Source organism: Chrysemys picta, chromosome 9, assembly GCF_011386835.1.
Source record: "Chrysemys picta bellii isolate R12L10 chromosome 9, ASM1138683v2, whole genome shotgun sequence".
Lineage (NCBI taxonomy): Eukaryota > Metazoa > Chordata > Testudines > Emydidae > Chrysemys > Chrysemys picta.
This window is the reverse complement of record NC_088799.1, coordinates 50,324,754-50,340,675: the sequence shown is the minus strand read 5'-3', so window position 1 is coordinate 50,340,675 and position 15,922 is coordinate 50,324,754. Positions and strand designations below refer to the sequence as shown.

General features: G+C 49.5%; 1 protein-coding gene across 6 annotated transcripts in view; it reads left to right on the top strand.

The window, feature by feature from the left end:
* DGKG (diacylglycerol kinase gamma) overlaps window positions 1-3,914 on the top strand; it is a 140,858-nt gene extending 136,944 nt beyond the window's left edge. For all 6 annotated transcript variants that reach the window (XM_005308632.5, XM_042853455.2, XM_005308628.5 and 3 more), the window contains one exon: window positions 2,063-3,914. In XM_005308632.5, coding sequence (XP_005308689.2) covers window positions 2,063-2,161 — 99 coding nt within the window. In that variant the 3' untranslated portion in view covers window positions 2,162-3,914. The remainder of the gene's footprint in view (window positions 1-2,062) is intronic.
* Window positions 3,915-15,922: the final 12,008 nt, after the last annotated feature.

The window sequence follows — 15,922 nt, the reverse complement described above, 5'->3', positions numbered from 1 at the left end:
ACACCTTTGCTCCATGGCATTGGGTCCTGCTGGCGGCTCACAAAGAGACATATTCCAAGCGTGGCTTTGCCATGCGCCTGGCCTTATGCACTCGCAAAGCTAGGAAGCCCTTAATCCAGCAACTCCCATGTCCCTGACCCACGGAGAGCAGGCTCTTTAAAGGGACGCTGCCAACCACTGGCTGGAGGGAGCATATGCATCCAGACCGCTCCATCATGCTGTGGCCCCTGTGCCAGCAGCTTCACCCATAGCAATCCCAACTTTTCCTCAAAAATCTCTGTTAGGAACCACAGGTTCCCCTTCAAGAGCCACGTGACAGTGGGGTTGGCGTTAGAAGAGCTACCAACTGCACCTCCGCCCGGGGCATTGAAAACCAGCCACTTTGTTTAGGAATAAAGTGATGCCTATATTCTAGAGGAGCCAGATCAGGAAGAGTTTGGGTGCAAAGGGAGGCGCTGCTGGGCGAGGCACTAGCCATCTAGAGCTCTGGCTTCTAATGTAACTTGGCCCATCTATGGAAGTGTGTTTGGTGGATCCATCCTAGCAGAGGTGAAAATAAGCCGGTACGCCCCGGTACGGTGTACTGACAAGAGCCGGTACACCGTACCAGGGCTGCCCGGCTTCCCCAGGGGGCAATTTAAAGGGCCTGGAGCTCCCAGCAGGGGCTGGAGGCCCAGGCTCTTTAAATTGCCACCAGAGCCCCCTGCTGGAGCCCTGGGGTAGGGCTGCGGGGCTCTGGGGCTATTTAAAAAGTCCAGGGCTCCCACTGCTTCTACCACCCCAGCCCTTAAAATAGCCGCGGGAGCCCTGGGGAAGCAGCACGGCTCCCGCGGCTATTTAAAGGACTGGGGCGGTAGAGGCAGCTGGAGCCCCGGTCCCTTTAAATAATCCCTGGAGCCCCCCGCTACCCTTGGGCTCCGGGGCCTATTTACAGGGCTGGGGCAGTAAAAGCAGGGGAGCCCCGGGCCCTTTAAATAGCTCCCGGAGCCCCGGGCTGCCTCTGCTACCCGCGGGGGGAGGGAAGAGACTTACCTTACAGGGTGGGCTGGGGCTGGCTCTGGCTCCCTCAGCCATGCCCCTTCCGGGGGCCAGAGCTGGCCCCAGCGTACCGGTAAGTCACTGGACTTACTTTCACCCCTGCATCCTAGACATCATTGTTGACATCACAAAAGCCCACCGCCATTTGTCGTGTCTGGTAGTCTTTGCTGAGGAGACTAGAATAGCAAGGAAGTGTTATTTACTCCTTCTCATAACACACAAACTAGGGGTCACCAAATGAAATTAATAGGCAGCAGGTTTAAAACAAACAAAAGGAAGTATTTTTTCACACAATGCACAGTCAACCTGTGGAACTACTTGCCAGAGGATGTTGTGAAGGCCAAGACTATAACGGGATTAAAAAAAAAAGAACTAGATAAGTTCATGGAGGATAGGTCCATCAATGGCTATTAGCCAGGACGGACAGGGATGGTGTCCTAGCCTCTGTTTGCCAGAAGTTGGGAATGGGTGACAGGGGATGGATCACTTCATTATTACCTGTTCTGTTCATTCCCTCTGGGGCACCTGCATTGGCCAGTGTCGGAAGACAGGATACTGGGCTAGATGGACCTTTGGTCTGATCCAGTATTGCCATTCTTATGTTCTTAAAAATGATGTGGACCGGGGCAGAGATGGATGGACAAAGCTGCGTGTTGGAGAGAGGAATCCAAACCCATGCACCTCGTCCAGGCTTTCTGTCCCTCATAAAATGTCAAGTGAATTACAAGAGTTTGAGTCTTAGGAAGCCAGGAGCTAATTGGCTCCTGGTGTTACTGTTGCCCTCTGGTCTGCATGGGTTAGGTGTCCAATCCAGAGATGAGCTGAGCCTGGCTCTTTAGCTCAAGCTGTAAAGGCTCCTCCTTGCAGCAGTGGAGGTCCCTGGTTCCATCCCTAGCATGCTGGCCAAGATGGCTGTTGTCATGTTCTCGGGGAACAGAGAGTCTCTTTCTGAGAGGAGTAGCCCCGCTAACCCTTCTCTAAGCTGAGCCTTATTGATTGATTTGTTTTATGTATTGATTTTTAGATAAAAATTACCCACAAAAGCCAAGTGCCGATGTTGCTGGGCGCTCCCCAGAAGAGCAGCTTCTTCTTCCTGAAGAGAAGAAACCGAACTCAAGACTAAAAAAGCAAAGAAATCAAGTCCAGAGGTGACAACGCTGCATCCCGCTGGCAACTGCTGCAAGGAAGGCTTGTGGAAAAGGACCCTTCATCTCTTCAGAGTTCCTGACTTCTCGCTCTGCTTTGGAAACAGCAGACCGGAGGCAGTGGTTTGAACAGCAAGTGGAAAAGAGCAGCCAATGGTTCCATGTGAAATGAGGTGTGGTTTGGGTTTGTACACACACACACACACACACACACACACACACACACACACACGCTACTGGCAGGCACCACCTGGATGGTTTGAAAAATGAGATTATTCCTAGAACGTCTCAGTCACAGGAGTGAAAACAAACTCTCAGTGCCGGGGAAGGGTTTTGTCCCTGGTGAAGCCTTAGACTCTGTTGAGAAAATTTTTTATCCTCTGAAAATAGACCAGCATAGATGGCCTGGAATGGATGGAGTATAATATCTGGCCCAACACTGCAAATGAGAGTTGGTTTCTTTCTTTTTATTTAAACAACTAACTCCCCACTCGTCTCCCAAAGTTGCCAGTGAAACAGCGACCTGGCAAGAAGCTGAGTGTCACTTATTTATCGTTTAATGCTGTCCAAGGACACTGGATGTTTCATTGCACTGTCCCTGTGGTCACCAGATCCTACACATTCTAACAGTTATTTGTTGTCTTAGCTTCAAGAATATTGAGGAGAGGGGAGATGGTGCCTTTTCTCAAACTGTTCTAATTTCATTGTTTCAAATCGCCCCACCACTAGCTTTTTTTGGGGGGGTGGGGGGTTGGTTTAAACAGAAGCAAGTTTGTCATTCAATTTCAGACCCATTTGGGTGCGAGCTATGTTTGGAGAGAGGGAGCCAGAAGGGATGGGGGAGGCCACACAAGGAGAGCCCGTTCCTTGGATGCCAGAAACAAACTCAGGGTAAACAAGAGAAGACAACACTTGGAATGTATAACTGGTCAAACATGGTCCTTGCCAGGCTGCCAGCCTCCATGGAATCCTGAATCCGATTTTGGACCGCACCTGTCTGTTTTTATTTATATATTTATTGAACAGATTCTTTTTATTTAAAAAGAAAGTTTGACAGGAATGAAACTTCCCAATTTTCCCTGGCAGTTCCAGCTAAGAGAGAGGCCCAAACTCTCTCTAACAGGAGAGTATTATTCTTAAGATAGTTGCTTTAGCCCACTGACAAATGGCCTGAGTTGAATTTTGGATGTGATGTGGCACTCAGCCTTCACTATGCCGCAAAGGGCTTATGCTGAATCATCACAATCCGTGGCAGGCTTGTGCATGACTGTGGAAGAGGCGCTGGTCTGGGGATGAAATCAAAGTCAACCCAGAAGTAGCACTGCATAGAGTTATTTGCTTTCTAAAGCACAACAGTGCAGAGGTGGGGCAGGGGGGAAGAAAGGTAAAGAGTATACAGCAAAGGGAGACAAAAGCAACATGGCTTCAAATGTGATTGTAATACACAATTTGCTACTATGCTTTCCTGCCTAGGGGACTTGTATTCAGATTTGGCTTAGATCATATGAGTGTGATGGTCTCATCCTAATTCCCATTGAATCCATGTCCTGAATATCAAATCCGCCAACTTGATGGTTGGCAGTTAGGTGGAGTGCTGGGTCAAGATCTTCTATGCCAGCTATGGACTGGTGACAGCACTTGCTTATACACACCAGCTGTGTTCATCATAGGATCCTTTAATGCTCTCCTGGTATGGCTGAGGTTCATTTAAATAAAGGTATTTTACACACCATGCCGCAAGTGGCTGAACAGTACAATACATCCATTACATCTCCCCCTTTAAGTTCTATTTGCCTCCCATTTACAATATTTACGCTATCCTGCCAACTTTGAAGTTCAGTATGGACCAGTCTGTTAAGTGTCTCTGAATCATACTGATTTTCTAACTGCATCACCCAAACGCATAACACCTTGGTCATCTGGCTGTCCAGTAGTTGCCGGCTATTGTCGGTTTGGAATCCTTGAGTCGTCTTCTTGTTCTGCCCCTGCCATCTGTAAAGGTTGCTCTGTTGATTGTTCTTTCGGAGGAACAAACTGTAGGTATTGATGGTTTCTGTTGAACTCTCTACTGTCAGTCTTGATCACATATGATCTGGGCACTGAATTTTTTCTTCATGAGAACTGCAGTTGTCAATCCCATTTCTTCATCCAATTTGACATTAACACAGTCACCAGGTTCTAGACCCAACAGTTCTCTGAATGACTTCTGTTGTAAAAGCTCTTATAGACTTTATATCTGATTTGGCTACTCTCTGCATGTCTGAGCACTTTGGAGATAGAATCTGAGCTGTCCAGTAGCCACTGTTGGTGTTGAACTGTAACTCAGAAGAGCAAGGAATGGATCTTCCTGCTATAGGATTTTCTTGGCTGTCTGTACAGCTCTCTCAGCCTCTCCATTTGCTTGTGGGAAACTTGAGCTACTAGTAATATGACCAAATTATATTTCATTCAGAATTACTTAAATGGATCTCCTTTCAAAAGTCCAATAACATCAAATCCTCTGAGTTCTTCCACCTTTCCCACTAGGCTCATCATGGCTGCCATGCTGTGGCTGAGAAGGCTATTGGTCTGTGGTACTTTGATCACAAAGCTTTTGTCTTTGTAAGTTGTTTCTGTGGTGAACTGGTCCATGCAGTTCAGAATACCTCCAGGGCTAGTCAGAGCTGTGTCAGGTGACTTCAGCTCTGGGAGGGGTTGAACGTGATTGTAAGTCCCTTCTGAGAGGACTGTAACATCAGCTCCTGAGTCAATTTTAAAGTCAATAGTTTTGCCGTGAATATTCCGTTTCACTTTCCAGGCAGGCTCTGTGTCGTCACAAGGGATAGATTCCCAGAAACAATGCCCCTTGGTGGTCTGTCATATGAGTCAACTCCCTGACTGTTTTGGTGCAGCGAACAGCTGCAAAATGTCCATATTTCGTGCATGTAGGAAACCGTGCGCCTGTGCCTGGACATGCATCATCTCTTGGGATGTGACTTTTTCCACACCAAGCCGTAGCCCTGCACAGCTCCCCCTGAAAGTGCTTTTTGGGAAGGAGAACAATGTGCTGTGGTCATCTCCCTACCAGCACAACACCTGCAGGCATGCCAACACCTCAAGACTGACTGTGAGAAATGCAGCTGGTGGAACTAACAGCGCCAGCCCAGATGACTTGATCTTCATCTATCACTGGGTGGAGATTGTCAACCAGTGCAGCTAGCTCAGTCTCCATATCAGACCAAAGCTGGTACCCAGTTTGTCATGGGCCACAGAGACCTGAGGCGATCTAGGTGCTGTGAGGGTGTCACTCTACAGGCTTGTCCAGGGGACTTTGACCATAAAGGGAAGATCAGACCCTGGACAAAAATGAACCAGATTGTCAGTGTCAAGCAGTGACTTCCTGAGCACAGGCCAAGGCTGGCGTCCTGCCCCCTGCAGGGAGGCACTGACAACCTCTCTCAGCACAGGACTGGGCACTTCCCACTGGCCTTCTCCACCCACAAAGGGCATGGATCCAACGCACAGGATGCAGCCCAAAGCCCTCCCAGCACCTTCAGGCCCTTGAGAGCCCCCCAGGACACTGACCCACACAGAAAGACAGGTCAGTCTGAATGGAAGCATTTGACCGGGCTGAGACAGGGTGTTTCACCGAGCTATCCTCAACCTACCCAAGAAGGCGGAGATTGAGGCTGTGACATTGGAGGGGACTGAGCTGCGAGGAGGACTCTAGAGCAGAGCATGCCCATGAGCACCACATGCTATGTCTGGACACTCCACAGCAAGCGGATGGAGCCTTGAGAGTCATTGCTAACATGGGCAGAACTAATCCATGTGTGGCTTGGCAGACTTCGCTGGGCTGTGACCAGGAGCACATAGATGGGAGTTCCTGAGAGTGTCCAGAGAAGAGAGGAATAACCAAGTGTTTAGAACAGAGGGAAGCTAGTCTGGAATTGTTTTCTGGTCCTCATTCCCCACTCCATTTCTGCTCTCCCCACTCCAGGCATCAGGGGGCCCCAAGGAATCATCTTCCTTCTTCCCCTGCCCTGATCTCTTCTCCTCATCCCCAAGCCTAGGAGTGTGGTTGCAGCAACTGATCTTCTGCTCCCTGCCATGATCAACACCATGCCTGATCCTCGCTTGCTCTGCTCCCTCATATGGCTACCTATTTTGCTGCACAGAGCATCCAAATCTCACCACTTTCTGCTTCAAGTGCAAGCCACATTTCTTTGGCCTTGCTTTTCTAATAGGCCAAAGAACAGAGCAGCAGGTATAATTTAACACACACACACAAAAACCTACCACATGCTTCTCCTTCAGGGGAGAGGATGCAAGAGCAAACACTATGTGACAGCTGTGTAGTCAAGTCGCACTCCTGGAAGGTGCTCAGATACTCCAGTGATGGATATGATATAAAAGCCTATGTAGAGCAGAAGAGTGTAATAAAGAACCAAGGAACTACCACAGAATGTGGAAGAAAAACAATTGAGGTATCAAGCCTTCAAAAACAGGTGGTGTGATCCTGGCAATTCCCATCTAGCAATACAGCTAACTTCAAGCCTTACTAAAATAATAGAGCAAATATTAAGCTCTCAGTCCACACCCCAGACGAGTGACTCCAAGAGTGGGACGATCTATAAAATCATAACTGGTGTAGAGAAAATAGATAATGAAGTGTTGTTTACTATTTCTCATAACACAAGAAGTAGGGGTCACCAAATGAAATTAATAGGCAGCAGGTTTAAAACAAATAAAAGGAAGTATTTCTTCACACAGCGCAAAGTCAACTTGTGGAACTCCTTGCCAGAGGATGTTGTGAAGGCCAAGACCATAACAGGGTTCAAAAAAGAACTAGATAAATTCATGGAGGATAGGTCCATCAATGGCTATTAGCCAGGATGGGCAGGAATGGTGTCCCTAGCCTCTGTTTGCTGGAAGCTGAGAATGAACGACAGGGAATGGATCACTTGATGATCACCTATTCTGTTCATTACCTCTGGGGCACCTGGCACTGGCCACTGTCAGAAGAAAGGATACTGGGCTAGATGGACCTTTGGTCTGAGCCAGTAGGGCCGTTCTTATGATCTGCGCTCCCCCACCAAATTCTGGCATTCAGCCCCATCTGCCAGAGCCTTCACCCCAAACATCTGCCCTGCCTCTGAGAGCTCTTCTACATGCCTTTCTTGCACATCCTCCTGCTTTCCCTCAGCTGTCTCTGGCCATCCAGCCTGCCACTCTCCTCCACTATGTAGGGCTGCTAGCCCACAGCCTGCTCATCTGCTCACCATTCACAGGCCTTTCAATCCTCTGGCACCACACACTAGCCCTCCTGCCCCTAGACACTCCATCACTCCCACCACGATCCTCATCTCTGCTGCCACAGGCAGACCGTAGACCTTTCCCTATGGCTACTCAACAGCATGCAGGGATGAGAGGATTAAAGAGGAGAAATCTGTGAGAATCCAAACAACAAGAGCCCTAAACACCAGTTACAGGGCATAAGCCAGGCCAGACAAACTCAACTGCTTTTCTTTGGAACATGGCATTGCAACATTAGTGACTGAGAATACACTGGGTACGTGGGCGTTAGTAGAACATCTGAGACAGCATTCCTTGGAATCTGAATTGAAATAGTTCATTCAGATTGGTTTAGATCTGAGCAGTGTTCCATGCCTGAAACTGCCTGAGGGCTCCAAACAGCAGCTTGTACTAATGACTATGTATCGAGTTTGGGGGAGACTTTTTTGGGTCAGCTGTGTAGGTTTACTGAAAGGAGGGGTGTTGTAAACCCCAGAGAGGCTGAAGAAATAATCCAAAGGTCCCTAGATGGTTGGACATGTGGGCAAGGAATGAAACAAGAAGGAAAAGTTGTCAATTCAGTGAGCATAGGATTCTTAGCCAGCAGCGCTGTCCAAAGCAGCCTACTGTAAGGGTAATGTTATGGGAGGAGAAGTCTTCAAATTATACATGTGGGGGGGAGGGAGATTATAAAATCAAGGGCTAGTTTCATCCCTGGTGTAATTTTGATCACCTGGGTGGAGTGACACCAGGGATGAACCTAGCCCATTGTGCGATGGGCATGACACGCAAGCCGTCTGTACGCAGGCATCGCACCAGAGTGTGGAAAGGCCACCTCCATGGGGTGCACCATAGTGAGGTGTTTCTTAAAATGCTACTGGGCATCTATCTACACAGCAAAATGGAGAGAATGCTGAGGACCCCACAATCCTGAAAGGAGCTGGAAGGGTTAATTCAGGATGAGAGAACTAAATCTGTATCCCTGTGCCTTGGTCACGATGGAGAATGAAGGGGGCATGCGGCACTCAGCTAACATGATGGGTGAACTGCAAGGAGAGAGGGGAGTTGTTTAGGGTGATCTTTCGGTCTGTAATTTCTGTTGTGCCACAGAGACTGCATCATAATTCAGGAGAAATTTCTTCCTCATCCTGCCCCATGGTGGGCTGTGAGAGAGGGCTGGGTCCAGCCCATTCTCCCCAGAACAAAGTTTGAGACTATTCTGCTATTCTGCCTGTGAACAGCCTGCCAGGTGAACCAGAGACAAGCGCTACAGAGCAGTGCATACTAGGAATAAACTAGACACTCAGAAGACCAGATTGATCCTTGGTGCAGAGAGCTTTTGTAATATAACCAGAGCAGGGCAGGAACTTTCCTGTCCCCAAATATTTTTGAGAGTTTGAAATTTCCCTCCCCCCCCCCCATCTTGTAGGAGGATGAAAAGTCAAAATCTTGAATCTATTTCTGAATTGGAAAACTGACAGTTCAGATCATTTCGAGTGACCTGTTTTGAAAATTTATAAATGTTTCGTTTCAAGTTTAACCTTTTTTCTTCTTCTTTTAAACCTTTTGGGTAAATTAGCTTAAATTTAGGAAAAGTCATTTCCAATCGGAAAACTGGAGTTGTTCATTTGCTGAAATATTTCAATTTGACAATTTCAAAACTCCCCCCGCCCCCCGAGTTGGGAGAACTATCAAATCCAAGCCAGTGTTGTGAGCTGTTCTGGATTCAGTGAATCAGCATTTTTCAACAGAAAAACTTTGTCCAAAAATTCTCAACCACCTCTAGCTATAATCAAGGCAAAGTCCATACATGGTTGTTTTACCTAACATGGAAATGGTCTCTCAGGGTATGTCTGTGCAGCAATAAAAGATCCCCGGCACAGCCGCAGCTGGCCTGGGTCAGCGGACTCAGGCTCTCAGGGCTCTGAGACTGAACATCAACACTGCATTTTTATTGCCCCACAACCCGAGGCCCCCAAGCTCAAGTTAGCTGACTGGGACGTGGGCTTTATATTGCACCATAGACGTGCTCTCACTGAACACGTGCTTAACATCAAGAGGTAAAGTCAATGGGAATTAGCACACACTTAGGGCTGGTCCACCCTAACCCCCCACTTTGAACTAAGATATGCAACTTCAGCTACGTGAATAACGTAGCTGAAGTCGAAGTACCTTAGTTTGAACTTACCGCGGGTCCACACGCGGCAGGCAGGCTCCCCTGTCGACTCTGCGTACTCCTCTCGTGGAGCAGGAGTACCGGCGTCGACGGTGAGCACTTCCGGGATCGATCCGGGATCAATTTATCGCATCTAGACAAGACACGATAAATCGATCCCAGAAGATCGATTGCTTACCGCTGGACCCGGAGGTAAGTATAGACATACCCTTAAAGTTAAGCATGTTGCAAAACACGACTGTGGCTTGGGATCTCAGGGCACTTACTTGGTCCCAACCCACTGCAGTTTAGGATGCACCACGCCAGCCCCAGTCAGGGAAGGGCTGGTAGCTATGGGTGTCATTTCTTTTAAAGAGAGAAAAGAAAGGAGGTTTGGCAGCATGGCTATAGCTCTGGGTGGTTGATCATACACCTCATGTGAAAGGCTGAGTCAGCTCTTCTGTCATTTTGCCTGATGTCTGGGGAAAACTCAGACCACTGGGAGAAGGCAGGCTGAATTCAATAGGAAGAAGAAGCTGGAGACCTAGGCTGAGATATCCAGAGGGGCCCAAGGAACCCAGTTCTCACTGAAAGTCATTCCCATTAGGCCAGCCCTTTTAATTCCAACCAATTCTCCAGAGCCCTAGGGCAATCCAGTCACCTAAGGATTCTCCATGACTTAAAGCTGTATTTGCCCCCTTCCTGACTCCAAGTGCAGCTGGGCTGGTTGGGAGAATCTGGTCCATAACACACATTCCAGAGCATGCAGCTCTGAGTATGGCGAGACCCTTTTAAATAATGGGTTTTAAGCATTTGCTAAAATGCAATTGCATGCACAGATTCATAGGAAAGTGTTCATGGAAAAACACTGTAAATATCTAATGCAATGCGATACAGGGGATTTTTGCTAAGCAACTCTCCGAGCAAGTGGAAAATAGCATCAGATTTTCCAAACATACAGGCAAAAGGCTTTGTGAGCAGAGGAGAACGCTGATCAGCCCATCTTTGCTCCGTTGCATCTGTGTGCTCTGCTAGGCAGTGTGTAAATACATTTCCCTTTGATTTAAACAATGGCATTTGTAAATTAGCAGCAGGTGAAAACATATTGTACTGATGCTGAAATAAAAATGATAATTACCATGAAACATTAACAATATTTGTTCTCCAAGCCCCCTTCCAGATGGTATAATTTGTCAGACCCCTACTTGCTCCTCTGGAAGTGTTAAAAAAGAAAACACTAGCTCTTCAACTGTAAATGCTATTGGCAGGGGAAAAGGCCTTCTCTGTTTAATTCATATGGTGAAAAACCATGAGATCATTGGGATTTATATAAGCAGATTTGGCACCCTTTCCTGCAAATTATCGTTGTACAGTGTGACTATGGTCAGAAAAGTGCCTGTATAAAAATAGCACCTTTTTAATTCAACAGAACTTCTTCCTGAACAAATTCAGATCCTGAACTGCTCCTATTCCTGCGGGGAGAAAAAGAGCTTTACTCCAGTTCTCCCAGCACAGCTCCGGGAGAGCGAGCTAGAAACTCTTTTGGCTCAAGCAGTAACCCAGTGCCAGCTGCAGAAACGTGATGGCTAGTTGTGATTCAGGAGCCCAGCTCAGATCCCAGGCTGCGTCCGAGGGCCAGCAGGAAGACAAAACATCTTTTATTTGTGAACTGAGCCCACGTGCTCTGAGTGCCACCATGACCCAGTAAACACGGAGCCCCCCCCCCCATGCTATTTGGAGAGGAGGGCCCAGTAGGGAAAAGTGCCTCCATTTCTTAGGGCCTGGGCATCTCAGCCTGGTTTACAGACTCCGTAAGGCAGATGCAGGCGCATCGTGGGCACAGTGCTGCAGGGGGGCGAGTTCGCAGCCAGTATAAATAGCTGCCGTTCCATTGGCATAAATGGCGGTTCATCCGCTTATACCAGCTGGGAAGCTAGAAGGAAAATTCTGGGGAGGAGGAAAGCAGCAAGGGAGCAGAGCTAGTGCCTGCTTTTGGTGTGTCTGGAAAGCGGCCTGAGAGCATCCAGCCCAAGAAAGGTGTCCAGACTGAGCCCTGCTTCTGAGTTGCCTTTGCCTCTATGCACTCCTGAGAGAAGCAGTAGTGTGGGGCTCACCAAGGCCACTCTGCTGCCATTGGAAGGCTCCTGTAGTTCAGCACTCCCTGGCCAGCTCCCCAGAGCCCTGAGGTGCCGCCGCACACACACAGCAGTCTCTTTGCAGGCATACAGGGCAGGCTCCCAGACATGGCCTCAGTGCATTGGGCTGGAGGCTCATGGGAAATTCCCTTCTCTATTTCCCTTCTCCCTCAACATGCATTTCTAGCCCTCCCCTTGCCACCTGGCTACACTTCTCTACCCACTGTTCGTCTCTCTGCTTCCTAGCTCCTCTCCCATCCATTTGGACTTCAGAGATGGAAGGGATTTCCCATGGAAAACAGAGGCTGGCTAGGAAAGCCAGCCCTTTCTCCTGCCTCCTGAGTCACTGTGCATGGAGAGATATAAGCCCCTTTTGACTGTGTCCTGGTCAGGTCAGGGCAGCGCCCATGGACTGACCTTTGGCCAGGTTGCCAAGGTGTTACAAAACCTGCTGCGTGCCTTGGTCAGCTGCCTATGACCCCACAGCTCGGCAGCATGGCATGCCAACCTCCAAAGCCATCCTCTGCACGGCACTTCCAATAAGCCACCATCGGGGCCAGAGATCGTTCAGCCAACCCAATGGTATTTGAAGACACTTCTCTTTCCCACTTCAGTGCTCTACATGCATTTCAGAAGGTTACGGCGTAAGAAAGGCTGCACTCTGCTTAGCAAGACTGCTCCCTGGTACGCTGGGGTGTGGCACAGCAGTTACTGGTGGTGTGGTGAACAGGCATGGTACCCTGCCCAGCACTGAAGTGTCACCCATGCAGGAAGGGATGGCTTCGCGGAGCATCCCTTTGTCTAGTGGTAGGGGCTTCTCTGTCCCTATGGGAGTTACCTGCTAGGGGAGTAACCACACCATGCAAGTTGCACCTTGCAACAGCCAAAAAGCCAGCACTTGAGATGATCGAACCCTCAGATTTCCTTTTGTGCATAAACCTGCACGTTGTCCTGACTCCACAGGCTCCAGAACTGAATTGAGTGCCACTAGCATCAAACTAGCACTGCTTTTAGGGGCTCTTGATGCTGTCAACCAAGACTCGGGTGTGTAAACAGAACACACAGCCCCCCAACTGTGCTGTGTGGCTACCACATGGCCTCCTGTTCCCCGGAATCTGTTGAGCCCCCTTTTTCCTCCCCACCCAGCCCCCGTCCTCCCACTCGTGTGTCGGTGTGGTGCCCTGCATGGAATTGTAATGTAGCACGTGTTTATATGTGAATCCTGATTTATGTGGTTTTCCAGCAAATAAAACGACAATGAAGCCGTGGCTGGGCCTGGAATATGTCAGGTTGCGTTTACATTATTGCCTGTGGACTTCCCCTGAGCACCACTCTGGAGGCTGACATGTCAGCGGGTGAATCACCAAGAGCAGCCAGATGTTGGCTTTCTTCCTTTCCAAACCCATCAGCACCCTGTCCGCTAGCAAAGGTGGTGCCGGTGTTTCAGAACTGCTGAAGCTGCATTGATGGGAGCACTGAGCGCCTAGCATGGTGGCCAGGTCTGAGCCCCATCTCCAGTAGCTCTTATGCCGTGGCAGGCCTGAAGACAGCTACAGAGAAGCTGAAAAATAGGCACCCTTCAAAAAGCAAGCAAAAGGGTGAAAAGTAAGAGAATAAAACTGGGAATGATGAGTTGGGCCTTTAACCCAACTTTAACCCAGCTTTTTTCTCATTCAGCCCTTGCAAGACTTAGCATTTCTGATACCAATAATTCTCCCCAGCTGCCCGCTGCAGACACAGAGCTTGGTCACTTGGTCCTTTCAGCCCCAGCCATTGGGCAATGTGTCAGTCTACAAGCCCGGAGCACTTTGCCAGGGAAAGGACGCAAAACTCACTTGTCTGCAAACGGAAGCCGCAGCTTCCATTGCTAGTGGCAGCTCACCCACTTCAGAGCTGCGAGTCTCCATGGGGCCAAAACCAGCTCTGCCCCTCATGGAGCTGAAGCTGTTCCTACTCAGATCCTCCACTGTTAGTTAGCGCCAGGGCTCGCAGGGTCACGGCTTCCATGTTGTGACAGCATCCCTGGTAGCAGGACTGGGGCTATGACATCCATTGAAATAATGGGAGTGAGGCTGACCCCCAAGTACTTCATCACCTTGCTTCATCATTACAAGTGATTTTCTTCAATGCAGCTGATGCGTTGGCGTCTGAGGAGGTTTAACTTGCTGGGAAGCGAGAAGGGGCCGTAACCAGCTGCTTGAAGCCAGGAGGAGACAAAGCAGTTACACAACAGGAACCATTTCAAATCAGAGTAATTTTACATTACCCGTAGTTCAAAACCAGTTTGCAGGGTTTCCTTCAGGCTTTGCCAAGATGCTCTCCTCTGCCTCCCCTGTGCTTTGGTTTAGAAAAGCAGGGCCTAAAACGCACCCCCCAGCCTCCAGGACGCTACGATAGAGCTTTGCAATGGAAGCTGCCTCTGAAGAGGCTACAGTGTCTCCATCACTGAGTGAGCTTTGGCACGTCCCACACATCCCTGCACCAGAGGGATTTTCCAGAACTTAACCAAGGGCCAGTCCAGTGTGTGGGGCTGGGAGATGCTGGGGGGCAGGTTGGGTTTCCCAAAGCCCCTAGAGCACAGCCTGATTCACCGGGGCATCCAATGGTTTTATACTGGGACAGCTCCACTGGTGTGAGGCTGCAGCTGAGCCGGATTCTCCGCGGCCTTTTACAACGTAGGGTGCGAGGGGACTCAAAAGACAAGGCACTTCCCCTACATTTAACCCATCAGACTTTTCAGGGACAGTGCCTTGCAAACATCTGCTTTTACAGGACTGAACCCTAATCAACGCTTCCTATTTGAAAATGATCAATGTCTTGTTTCTAGGGAACAAACAAAGAAGCAGCAGCAGGCGGGAACTTGTGTGTTGCCAAAGCCAAGCTGAGCTCTCAATGTGAAGCGTATATTGGGCTAAATTTAGACCCATTGATTTTTTTGAGGGGTTCTAAATTTAGCCAAACTAGTTCTCCCTTCCCCCATAAGATTGAACTTGTAGAGATTTCCGTTCTCACAAAGGCACCGGGAAGCATCTTGCAGTCTCCTCCAGCAATTGTTCTCCTTAGAGCCACACCTGGTGTAGCCCTGTATGTAGATCTCCCTGCTGCCATGTGGAAGAGAGACTCAACCAATGGCGCTGTGCACTGCCTCCATCGACTCCAGGTTTGGGGTCAGGCCTTGCAGCTTTCGTTGTGGGGGCAGGGTACTGATTTCCTTCTCCAGACCCCTTCCCAGAGGTGTTACTGTCAGGGGGCAGTCAGAGCGCTACACCCCCTTTTCACTGCTGCTTAGGTAACAGCAGCACGGCTTTGGCCGGCCAGCCACCCAACAAACTCCCTGCAAACAGCATCCAGGGAGGGAACATTTCTCAGCCTGAGACAGGGAGCAAAGGTCCATTGTCTTTCAGAAAGACTGGAAAGCAGGAAAGGGTTGTATACTTCTTGGCTTGGCCTCTTGTGCAGGGGTGTAGCCATGGCTGAGTCTGAATGGGCCCCGGTTCTCCAAGGTGTAGCCAGTTAGCACCCAGGCAGAGCTGGAGGGGCAGTGCCTGGTGGGTTTGGACTTGGACAGCTAGCCCAGTGCCGCGTTGTCCACACTGCTCATTGTAGCCCCTAGCGCACTACGAGCTAGCGCGAGTCTGGCATTGTCCACCCATCATAAGTTGGGGCCCAACACGTTTCCACTCCTAGTGACGCCACTGCTCCTGAGGATACCGGTGCAGAACTCAGCTTCAGAACCAGCCAACACCACCAGCCAGAGGGAGATCACAGAAGAGCCCCATGGCTGGGCCTGCTGCAAAGGGTAACCCAGATCAGGCCACTGGGAAGAGGAGCAATCAGAGCAGGACCAGGTGGGGAGCAAGGCCGGAGTGTGTCCAACAGTCAGGGAGGGCCAGTATCTCGCTGCAGCCATGCGCTCTGCCCTATGGTGTATTCGTGCTGTCAGCTGGGCAGCCTGGGTGCCTCCTACACCCACTGTTTGGAGGGTGCTTTCAAAGAACAGTCCATACTAGGAGGGGCAGAAAAACAGCTCTCACTTACAGCATAGGGTTTCCCCCAGATGCTGCATTTGTGTGCACATGAATTTGCATGTGTGCATGCACGCAGGGGGTGCACAAGAGGAGTGCAGTTCCCACCCTGAACCAGTTGCAATGTTTTGCAGCGAGTGCTGCAGGGAC